Below are 11,535 nucleotides of genomic sequence, written 5' to 3'. Positions count from 1 at the left end.
CTTCCCTAGTGGCGCAGTGGTTAAGAACCTACCTGCCAGTGCAGGGGACATGGGTTCGAGCCCTGGTCCAGGAAGATCCCACATGCCACAGAATAACTAAGCCCGTGAGCCACAACTACTGAGCCTGCACTCTAGAGCCCACGAGCCACAACTACTGAAGCCCACGCGCCTAGAGACCGTGCTCCGCAGCGAGAGAAGCCACCGCAATGAAGAGTAGCCCCCGCTCTCCGCAACTACAGAAAGCCTGCGCACAGTAATGAAGACCCAACACAGCGCCACCCCCCCAAAAAAAAGGACACTGTGACCCGGGCCAGAGTTGGGCAAGATGCGTTCCCTGGGTGGGGGGATGGAGAAGGCCCCCATAGGGGAGGTAGGGATGCAGGCCTATATCCTCCAACATTTTGGAGGCCTGCCTCCCTCAGGCTGGGCCAGCTGTGGTGACCACGGTGTCTGCCCAGAGCTCCACCAGCCTGGGCTACCTCTCTCCTCCCAGCACCACCTCACGTGGGCCCCTTTTTGGGCCTGGTCCAGGGTAATCGTATCTCAGCTTGTGTTCCCATCTGTAGCCAGCCATGGAAATGCTTTGTTTTATTGTCCTTTTAAACATTCAAATGGTTAAATTCAAAGTGAGCAATGCAGTGGCCCTTAGTGCCATCACAGTGCTGTGCAACCACCACTGCTATCTAGTTCCATGACATTTTTATCACTCCATAAGGAAACTCATTTAAGCACTTGCTCTGTATTTCTCCCTGTCTCTTGTTTTTTTTAAAGGTAAAATATGCACCTTGTAGAAAATCAGTACAGTACGGGAATATCCACAGGGGGAGGTCTCCCTCCCAGTCTGGTCTCGGGGACCCACCGCTGTCAGCAGGGTCTGTGCACTTCAGGTAACCCACCTGTGCACTCTCCCCACCCTGCTGCCTGTCACTTAACTGCATCTCAGGGGTCATCCACCTGCTTCCATCTCATCAACAGCTGCCCAACTTTCTGTGGTGTGGATGGTCTGTAATTTAAGCACAAACAGGATCCTGTCTCTCCCCTGCTCAAACCCTCTTTATCTTTTGGGACTTCCCTGGTTGTCCAGCAGTTAAGACTCCATGCTCCCAATGTAGGGGTCCCGGGTTCGATCCCTGGTCAGGGAACTAGATCCCACATGCCACAAATAAAAGATTCCACATGCGGCAAAGAAGATCCCACATGCTGCAACTAAGACCCGGAGCAGCCAAAAAAATAAAAAATATATATTTTAAAACCCTCTTCATCTTTAAAAAATATATATTTATTTATTTAGTCTGTGCTAGGTCTTAGCTGCAGCACATGGGCTCTTTAGTTTTAGTTGCGGCATACAGAATTCCCTGACCAGGTATTGAACCTGGGCCCCCTGCATTGGGAGCGTGGTCTCAGCCACTGGAACACCAGGAAAGTCCCTCTCTTCATCTTTTAAGCCCTCATTTAGAGATCACCCGCTGGGGGCCATCTGAGCTTTCCAGGCTTCTCCCTCCTTTGTAGCTGATTTGGCACTGGGATGTCATTGTCCTTGAGTCCAGCCCTCCCAGGTAGGGTAGGAGCTGTCTTCCTCAATCTTGTATCCTCAGAGCCTAGTTCAGTGCCCGCACACGGTAGATGCTCAATTAAGTGCCAGACGAGTGGCTTAGAGTTGAAGGCTGACTGTTGGAGTGGAGGGAGATCATACTGGCCTTCAGGGTGCTGAGCCCAGACCAGGGCCGATGGTGCCCACCAGGGCTGAGGATTCATCCAGCGCACTTTCTGAGAGCTTGCTCCCTGTGCCTGGCCCTGGTTTACTGTAAACCCATAGGATTCCCCCTTCCTTCCTCTGACTGGCCCAGGGAGAGTCACACACTGCCCCCTGGCTGTCGGGGCCAGCCCCTGGGCTTCCTGCCTGCTGCCAGTCTGGTTCTCAAAGAGTTTTAAGAATCAGTCAGGCTGGGAATTTCCTGACAGTCCAGTGGTAAAGCCTATGCGCTTCCACCGCAGGGGGCCTGGGTTTAATCCTTGGTCAGGGAACTAAGATCCCGCAAGCAGCTCTGCTTGGCCAAAAAAAAAGAGAGAGAGAATCAGTCAGGCCCTTTCTCATCAGCCCTCAGAGTTGGGGTCAGTGGGAAGTGGGGGGCTGCTCCATCTCTGGGATCACCCCAGTCCTCCACCTCTTGCCTCTCTCAGGGCCTGACATCCAGCTGGAGCCACTCAGGAAAACACAGTCTCCCCTGCAGGACTGGCTGCCCCGGCTGTGCCCCTGTCCTGCTTGTACATAGACATTTTTTATTTAAAAAAAAAAACACCTTGTATCTTTTTGTAAGCTCCAATTATTTTAATTATACCAAAAAGTCATCTTTATGCATCCCGCCCCTTCCCCCTCTGATATCGCAACTATATTTTTTGTTCCATCTCCTCCCAGCCTTGCCTGGGCCACACTTAGCTCTTATCTATCAAGTCAAGAGAGCCTGGTGCCCACTCTGAGCATCACACCCTATGGTATGTCTTCATGGCTACTCGGAAGAATGGGACTGTCCGCTGGGAGAAGACGCTCTGCTTGGACACCTTGTCTGCAGTTTCCTGATATTCTTGATAAGACTGCCATGTCAGGCTGCAGGACTCTCTCTTCTTTGAAATGGCTTCCTCAGGATTCTAATTCTAATCATTTGAGGCCCTTTGTCACTTTATTCGTGGTCTCCATCTCCCCAGCCATCTCCTCCTTCCCTGAGGTCTCTGCAAAGTGCCATTGGATTTCTCTTTCCCACCATCTTTCAGTCCAGACAATGGGCCTGTTCATCCCCGTTAGAACCCTCGGGGAAGTTGGGACCTCACCCCACATCTCTCTATACCTCTCCCTATTGGGGTCTCTGGCTTGAGTTTCCCAAAGCCCCTCCTTCTTTATTCCTGGAAATTCCCACCTGCACAGTGACAGGCCAGGGGCTTTTGACACTGTGATTTCACTCCAGGGGCTGCACAACTGTGAGGGAGAAGGCAGAGGTGTGTGTCCCTGGCCATTCCCTTACACATCCCCTGGCCCACCCCATCCCCGGGCCCTGCCTGATGCTGGGAGGCCAAGGGGAAGGTGACCTGGGTCTCTCCTGTCCCTGTCACTGGTCACCAGACACTCCCTGAGCTCCTATGCAGGAAGCAGGAGGTGTAGTAAGCCGCACAGGCTAGGCTCAGCCTGTGGAGTTTGAGTTTCAATTCCGCTACTCGCTAGCCGGCTAACCCTGGGCAAGGTACTAAACCTTCCTAGGCCTGTTTCATCCACAAAATGAGGGTAATGGTTATATCTTCCTCAAAGGATCATTATGAGGATTAGATAATGCCCCCAAATGCTTAGAGGGACATTGAAGGATTCCGGGACCAGAGTAACTGGTCAGATGTACCAGTTAGGAAGCTCCCATGGTGACAGGGTGAGGAAGACTGGACAGGCAGACCAGGTTGGAGGCTGTGAGAAGACCCAGGCCAGAAGTAAAGGCCTGCCTCAGGGGCAGCAGCAGCAGTGAGGCAGGGGCAGAGCTGAGAGCTGGGAAGCCACAGAATCTCGGGGCCTGGTGAGTAATGAAGAGGGAGCTGTGACTCGAAGGCTGCTGGTGTGGCAGTGGCTGATGGCTGTGCCTCTTGCCGGAAATGGAAACAACCAAGTGGAAGCTGGTGGTGATACGCTGGGAGGTGAGTTCAGTTTGAGACATGCTGGTTTGAGGTGTCAGCACAGCCCCACTGGAGACCCGCTGTGACTTCTCACACCAGAACTTCGGCAGAAAACTAGAGGACGGTGAGCAAAGCCGACCTGCCCTCTGAGCCTGAGGGGGGAACTGTATCCCTGACCTCCCAGTCTCAGGACTTCAGCTGTGCTGGGGTTTGTGCGCTTTGCCACCACTATGCTTTTGGCTGTGCAGCTTCCCGAGGGGGGCTGTCCTGTATCTCCTTTCCTTAGTCTGAATTCTGCCCCTGCATGCAGCCTCCCTGCCCCCCAGCCAGTGACAGCTCCCTGGTCTGGGCTCCCCGGGCCCTGGACCCTGAGTGCCTGTAATTATGGGGACTGGGCCTGGGGCAGACACTTGGGCATTCACTTGCTCGGACAGCTTCAGGTCTGGAAAGGTGCAGGTGATCACCCAGGGTAGGGCAGGGCAGGGAGAGCCCTGGGAACACCCGGGACCTGCAGTGAAGCTGAGGCTTCAGGGCTTGGGTCCGTCCTTGCTCCTCCTTGTGACTCCAGGAAGGAATGAGGGCATCAGGGCAGATGGTGGTGAACTGGAGAGAGTGGGGTGTGGGGAAGTGGGCAGCAGGCCGCGGCAGCAGAGAGGCCCATTCAGAGAGCCTGACGAATGTTCCTCAGCTTAGAGAAATGGCGGTCACCAGCAACCTTGGCAAGGACAAGGAGCTGGGGAGGAGGTGGAGATGCTGAGTGAAGATTCCTCTTTCCAGAAGTTGGTCAGGTGGCAGAGGGTGGTGGGGAGGGCTCTAGCAGAATGGTGGCCTCCTCTCTTTTGAAACACGACAGACATGGCACTTTGAGGGCTGCAAGTTCAGAGGGGGGCAAACTCAGCCTCACTGAGAAGACGCTGTGAGGGAGGTTCCTGTCATGGAAGGTGGGTTTGAGAGTCCACTGGGAGGGCCAGGCCAGGGGAGGTGACCCCACCACCCACATGGAGAAGGCTGACGACAGCTACCGCTCAGGCTGTTCAGGGAGAGTGCTTTAATGCTGGGACAAGGGCTTGGGGCTCAAGGGAGACCCAGGACCAGATGGCAGCCACCCAGGGCTCCTGAAATGCATGGGACAAAAAGGCAAAGGGAACCAGAGCTGGTGGGCAGAGATAAGGCAGCCAGTTGGGATGCCAGGATGGTCACATGGAATCATCAGGGTGGGGCCAGTCCCAGGCCAGGCTGCCTGCTGGGCTGAGAGGGAACCACTTACTGCTGCTCCAGAAATACAGGCAGCCCTGCATTTGCAGGGTTTGTGTGGGAACAGGGAGAACAGGAACACCAGAAGATGTAGAAATCCGGGGAAGCCTTCACAGGTTGCAACACTGACAGGTCTTCAGACCAGTCATGCTTACATTTTGAGGGGCAGAGACAACCCCTCCAACTGTAGTCTGGGTCCCTGACGCAAAGGAGGGAACAGATACGGGGGAGGGGGCTCCTCTTCCTCGGAAGCCAGGAGAGAAATCACCAATTGCTGGGTTGGGGCCTGGTGGGTCTGGAAGAGTCTGGGGACGGTTTCGGCGGGGTGGGGGTGGGGGGCAACGGGAGACACAGGATTTCGGCTCCGCCTGCTTGGACTCTCAGATCACCGCAGGAAGTATGAGGACGTTCGGGGTAGACGGTAGTCCTGGGTCCCTGCGGTCTGGGCCGTGAGAACTCCTCGGCCAGCCTGCACACTGAGAACGCAAACAGAAACGACGCTCGGAAGCGAACACCGAAGAGTGCCGCGCAGCCGCAGAGGAGGTGGGACACCTCGAGCCCCGCCCCATATGCTAATATGGCGCGCCACCGCCCCGCCCCGGCCCGGGGACCGGACGGGCCCAACGCCGCGGGGTTCGAGAGGCCGGCGGCGCCCGACAGCGCACCTGAGGAGGCCGAGGTGGGGCGGGGCGCAGGGGTCCAGGCCGGCAAGGCGACAACACAGTGCGTGGGCCGTCAGCGGGCCGCTAGGAGACGTCCCGGGGCCATGACGCCCCCTACCGGCGCTAAGTGGTATGGCCCGCAGGGGCGGGGCCCGGGTCATGTGACGCGGCCACGGCCGCCATTTTGTTCTGCGGTGCTGGTATTTAGAGCGCAGCGGCTGACGGCCGGGATCGCTTTCCCAGCCGCCTGATTGCTCGCTTCGTACAGCTCGGTGCTCGCAGCGCCCGGCCCGACCTCGCCCCCGCCTCACCGCAGACATGTCCGAGGCCAAGAGCGGCCCCGAGTACGCTTCCTTTTTCGCGGTCATGGGCGCCTCGGCCGCCATGGTCTTCAGCGGTGAGCGCCGTGGCAGGAGGGACCCGGGAGGCGGGGGGCGCGCGGGGCTCGTGCCTGCTGCTCTCCGGGGTTCGGCGTGTGACGTCACTCTGACGTAATTTCGAGCTGTTGGGGGTCCCGGGTCTCACGTGACTGCAGGCCTGGGCCGGGGCCCTGAGGGCTGCAGGGGGCCGTCGGGTGTCTGGAGGGCAGGGCATGCGGGCTAGGTCCCGGTGTGGGTCCCAGGGTCTCCCGGGGGTCCCCGGCTGGCCCGCGGCCAGCCGGTCGTGTCGGTGCGGGGGTGGGGCGGCGGCGCCGCTGCCATCTTAGCCCCTGGAGAGGCGGGAGCGAGGCTGGGGTGGGGGCTCGCGGTCCTGCGTCTGCTCCGCACCCGCCCCCCCTATCCTGCGGGCAGGTGTGACATCACACCTCGGAAAGATCCCCCGACACAGGGCCGACCCTGTCCGTGGGCGGCGGAGGTGGGGAATCCGGCCCTGGCGCTCCCCGCCGTGGTCCACAGCCCTCGCCCTTGTGGCGGCCTGGCCCGTCGGCGGGGGTCAGGTGGGTCTGCACCTAGGCAGGTGCTTCCGGTTAGGACTTGTCGGTGTTTCCCAATACCCCTGTAGGCGGTGTGGGTTGGTTAGAAAAACTGGGTTGAGAGGTTGGTCTTGAGAGCCGGCAGGGACCCAGAGGTGGGAGTGGAGTTGGGGGGTGGGGGTGGGTCAGACAGGCCGAGGGTGCAGTATGGATGTCTGGGAGACAGGCCACCCTCAGCACTGCGTTTGCAGACGCTTGTCGGGGTGAGCGAGGTAGCATGAAGCCTCAGTGTTGAGGGGATTGGTTTTTTTTCCATAGAAGGAAGTCTTCAGTTCAGGCCTGAATGAATGAATGACCTTTCTCCCTTTCCCTGAGGCCTGGAATTGGGAGGGGCTTCCCTAGGAATGGAGAAGGGGCCTTGCAAGGTTTTTGATGGCACCTTGGTTTTGAAGTTGGGTCTTATCAGTCCTGGGATGTAAAATTCAATGAAAATGGGCCCTTCTGGGAGAATAGCACTTGGGCCCGGCCAGGAATGTGGGACCCAGGGAGGTGAGTCCTGACCCAGCTGCAGCCCTTGTGGACTGGTCTGGCCTGGTCTGGTCTAGGCCTTCTGAGGTAGGTCTGGTTTTGGGCTTTGATGACTCGCCCTGCCCCACCCTGTGTGGTGGACTGGAGAGGCTCCCTATGCAGGTATGTGGAGGGATTGAACTCTAAACACTCTCTGCTGACTATAAACACTAGTGGGGTGGGGGCTTGGGGCCTCCCTCTGCCCAGGCGGGCCTGCCTGCTGGTCACAAGCTGCTGAGTGGGCCCTGCCCTTCCTGTCATGTGCGAGTAAGGGATCATTTGTGGTGGGAGAAGTGGCCTGTACTTCCCCTTTTGTCCTAGGCGATGCCTACTATTTCCACATCTTCCAGAGCTGCCTGCTCTCCCGTGCCTCCCAGCAGGCTGCTGTACCCTCTTTTCCCTCACCGTTTTCTGCTCTTTGCCTCCGGAATGCCTCCAGGGCCAGGCCTGGCCACTTGTGGGTTGTTGATTGTCTGTCATTGACCATTCAGTAATTCTCCATTGAGCTCCTACTATGTGCCAGGCACTGGGGGACATCGGTGAACAAAACAAGAACCCTGCTCATGTGGAACTTGAAATCTGGCAGAGTTTACACCCGAACCCTTTTTCCATATCCAGCTCCTGGCCTCCTTCTGATCACCAGGTGCCTCTCTTCCTGTCCTTCTAGAACTTACTTGGTACTTTTGAATAGAGCCTGACCAGCAGGTCTTTGGAAGTTACTGAGACAGGGTATCACTGGTCCAGAGGTATTTTGCTTGCCCCAGGCTCCTGGGAATTGGGGCCACCCGTTCTGGTTGGCTCGTATGCAGCTTCACTCCTGCTCCCCTCCCTACATGGGGCTTACTGTGGCCCTACAGTAGCTAGCTTCTTACTTGGTCAGTTGGGTCAGACTCTGACTTAATTTCTTTCTCTAGAACCTTTCTCCAGGGCCTGTCTTCGTCTACTTCCTTGTGCCTTCCTGAACAGTTCTCAGGCCTCAGGTGCTGCTGCTAGGGTGAGTGCAAGCTCTGTCCGCGGCTCCTGGCCCAGATTGCCACTGGCCTGCCTAGCACTTGGCTGACTGGGCTTCTTACGACTGAATGAGGTCCACTCCCTCTCCCAATCCCCATCACCCATTCCAGCTTCCCTTTTTTTCTTAACTTACGACCCAAGTCTTGTATATTTTTTCTTCATCATGTCTTCCATGGAGCCATCAGTTGCTCCTTTTCCATATCTTCTGTGACTTCCTCCCTACCAGTGAGCCACTGGTGTTTGGCGCTATGTTCACGGAACTGTGTCCTGATTCCTCTTTCTGTTCCCTGCTCCATCTGGAGCACCTTCAGGCTTGGACTCTGGAGCTGGCATCCAGGGTCTTCCCAGCCCAGCAGCCTGGGTCAGGCTGCTTTTCCCTCTTGATGGTCATCCTTGTTTCTTCCCTTTGTTCCTCTTGTGGCTTCCCCACCCTCAGGGGAAGCACAGCCACATGATCTCCATGCTGCACTCTACAGAGAAGGGCCCAGCTCACTTGCCAACCCTCACCCGCTCCAGCCTTGCAGCAGGGCCCACTGCCTGGGGCGCTGGCTTCCCTGTAATGGGGTCTCACCCAGTGCCACCTATCAGTCTGTGTCCTCGTCCTTGAGTAATGAGCCCTGGCGCTGGCCTGGTGTGGTGCTGGGCCCGTAGTAGGAGGCTGAAAAATGCACGGTTGCTCCAGGAGCAGCTTGGTGAGGATTGGCACCTGAAGGCTGGATGTCGGGGGTGTGGAGGGGAAGCAGTGAAGGTCCTGCTGCCCCCACCACTGCCTCCCTCCCTCTGCTCCCTATCTGGTATCTCTGCTCTGTGTGGTCTGGAATCTTCTTCCTCTTGCCTCGCCTTTCTGTGACTACCTACTCACTATCAGCCCTCCACTCAGTTGTCACCTCCCTTGTGAAACCTTTCCCCAGACCTCCCCACTCTTCCTGGAACATGTTACCATGCTTGGAGGGGCTGCGTCTATCTCTTCACCAGGCTCAGAGCCCTGGGAAGGCAGAGCCCCTCTGACCTCATCCCTGCTCTGCAGTGAGCACAGATTAGTCATCTTTTGACAGCCCAAACAGGTGAGTCAAAGATGCACAGGAATGTCTGGGATTGTCCTGGCCCCTTCCACCTCTAACCCATGTCAGCATCTGCTCAAGCCGCACATTGGGAGCCTCGAGGGTGGCGACTGGAGTCAGAACAGCTGCCTGGGGCCCTGTGGTTGTCTGTTGTACTTGCAAACGTTTTTCCTAGGCTTGGAAGACAGGCCAGGAGAAGGGGGGCTTTCAGGAAGGCAGCCCACCCTGGGAAGAGGGAGGAGAGATAGTGGCAGGGGAGACAGGAGTCCTGCAGTGCCTAGAGCCTCCCCCCCACCCCAGTTACCAGAGGCCTCAACACAAGCTAGGCTTCTCACAGGTCTGCAGGGGCCTTGGGGTTGGCCTGGGTGATGGCTTCACAGCCCACTGTCTTTCCTGTACCCTGTCCTCTCTTTGACTTGCCCTTTCTCTGGTTGTTCAGAGAGGATTCTCCCTGAACTCAAGGGTCCTGGCCTGCTCTGTGGCTGAGGGTGCCGAGAGCTGCCTTTTCTGGCAGAGCATTCAGCCTGTTGACAGACACACTAGCCCTTGCTGCAGCGTGTCCCTGGGCTGGGAGTTGTGGGAAGTGTGGTGGGCAGGGTGGGGAGTGGGCGAACCTCTGGCCTGAGAGGACAAGAATTGCCAGGCCAGCTTCCCCTGACCCTGCACTGCAGTGGCTCTTCCAGCGTGTTGTCTCTGCACTTAGTCCCAGGGCTTGTGGGCTGACCCAGGCTCAACATCTGGGCTGTTGACATAGCTCGTGCTTTTCCAGGCCTTTCCTGACGTGGGAAAGTGCCTGGTGGGACAAAAGGTGCCCAGAATCTGCAAGGCTTCTGTGCCCAGCTGCCTGTTTCCCCACGTGACAGGGCAGCCTGTCACAGCTCCCCCTTTTAGGTCTGAGGCTCCATGGAAGCATGGGATCTATGTAGCAGGCATGGGGAGTGCTGTTGAGCCTGGGTTGGGATTTCACAGGAAAGCAGGAGCCCATATGGGCCAGACAGCCATGAGGGTATCTGGTGGAGGAACCCATACCGTGGGTTCCTTGAGTGCCCAGCTATGGCTGTTCCTCTGAAAGCCACCTGCTCCTGGCTGAGTGCCACTTTCATCTTGCCCCTTGCGGGTGATAACTTGCGTTGGCCTTCAAGTATGCCAAAAGCTGCCCCCAGGGTTCTGGCCACAGGTGCTCTGGGCTCACCTCATCTTCTCCCCCTCAGCCCTGGGTGCTGCCTATGGCACAGCCAAGAGTGGCACCGGCATCGCAGCCATGTCTGTCATGCGGCCGGAGCTGATCATGAAGTCCATCATCCCGGTGGTCATGGCCGGTATCATCGCAATCTATGGCCTGGTGGTGGCAGTCCTCATTGCCAACTCCCTGAATGATGGCATCAGTCTCTACAGGTGAGGCCTGGGTTGCTCTCCCTACACCCTGCCTGGGGTAAAGCCACTGTGCGGAGCCAGGAGGGGTCTTGGGTGGATGGCTGGTGACCCATGCCTAATGCCTTCCCTGGCTGTTGGCTAACATCCATCCTGTGTACTCTCTCCCCCAGGAGTTTCCTTCAACTGGGCGCTGGCCTGAGCGTGGGCCTGAGTGGGCTGGCAGCTGGCTTTGCCATCGGCATCGTGGGGGACGCTGGCGTGCGGGGCACTGCCCAGCAGCCCCGGCTATTCGTGGGCATGATCCTGATCCTCATCTTCGCCGAGGTGCTCGGCCTCTACGGTCTCATCGTCGCCCTCATCCTCTCCACAAAGTAGCCCCTCCGGGCCCACCAGCCACAGAATATGATGTAAAGACCACCCCCTCCTCATTCCAGAACGAACAGCCTGACACACACGCACGGGGCAGCTGCCTGCCAGTAGTTGGTCTTGTAAATGCGCAGTGTCCTAGTGCCCATTGTCTGTTGCCCCCAGCCTTGCCCCTGCCCGCCCCGTGCCGTGGACATCTGGGCCCACCACTCCCGGTCCAGGCCCCTGACCAGTGAGGATGCAGGCCTCTGGCCGCCCCCCACCCATCTGCCCTAGAGTGCTCTGTGTATAAGGATGAATTAGAGTTGTCATTTTCTCTTCACTGGATGTTTATTTATAAAGATTTGACCTGTTCATACGTCTATGGAGCAGCCCTCTGTCTCCCAACTCTATAGTAATCTTAGGTAGACTGTTGCGTTGTGCGGTTACCGGTTACCGTTTGCCCTGAGACGCGTTGGATGGAACCACCTCCTGCAGCCCTGGCTGCCAGGGCCGTGGCGCAGTGTGTTGGGCCCACTGGGCCCTGGCGCCGAACCGTGTCCAATAAAGTTCTCGGATGTGACTGGATGCCTGGGTGTGGGTCGCTTGTTGGGTCCCGGGGCTCGCGGGTGGCAGGGCCGGGAGGGAGGGGCCGAGGGCCGAGGGCCGGGCCACCCGGGAAGACGTCACCGCGTCATTG

General features: G+C 57.7%; 1 protein-coding gene across 1 annotated transcript; it reads left to right on the top strand.

Moving 5' to 3' along the window:
* Nucleotides 1-5,731: 5,731 nt before the first annotated feature.
* Nucleotides 5,732-11,423, top strand: ATP6V0C (ATPase H+ transporting V0 subunit c). The gene is made up of 3 exons (XM_030848570.2): nucleotides 5,732-5,961; nucleotides 10,328-10,511; nucleotides 10,661-11,423. Exons 1-3 carry the CDS (start codon nucleotides 5,883-5,885, stop codon nucleotides 10,863-10,865), a joined length of 468 nt encoding a protein of 155 aa, XP_030704430.1. The 5' UTR covers nucleotides 5,732-5,882; the 3' UTR covers nucleotides 10,866-11,423.
* Nucleotides 11,424-11,535: the final 112 nt, after the last annotated feature.

This window comes from Globicephala melas, chromosome 15 (assembly GCF_963455315.2).
Source record: "Globicephala melas chromosome 15, mGloMel1.2, whole genome shotgun sequence".
Taxonomy (NCBI): domain Eukaryota; kingdom Metazoa; phylum Chordata; class Mammalia; order Artiodactyla; family Delphinidae; genus Globicephala; species Globicephala melas.
The sequence above is the reverse complement of the archived record's forward strand: the minus strand, read 5'-3'. Positions and strand labels throughout refer to the sequence as shown.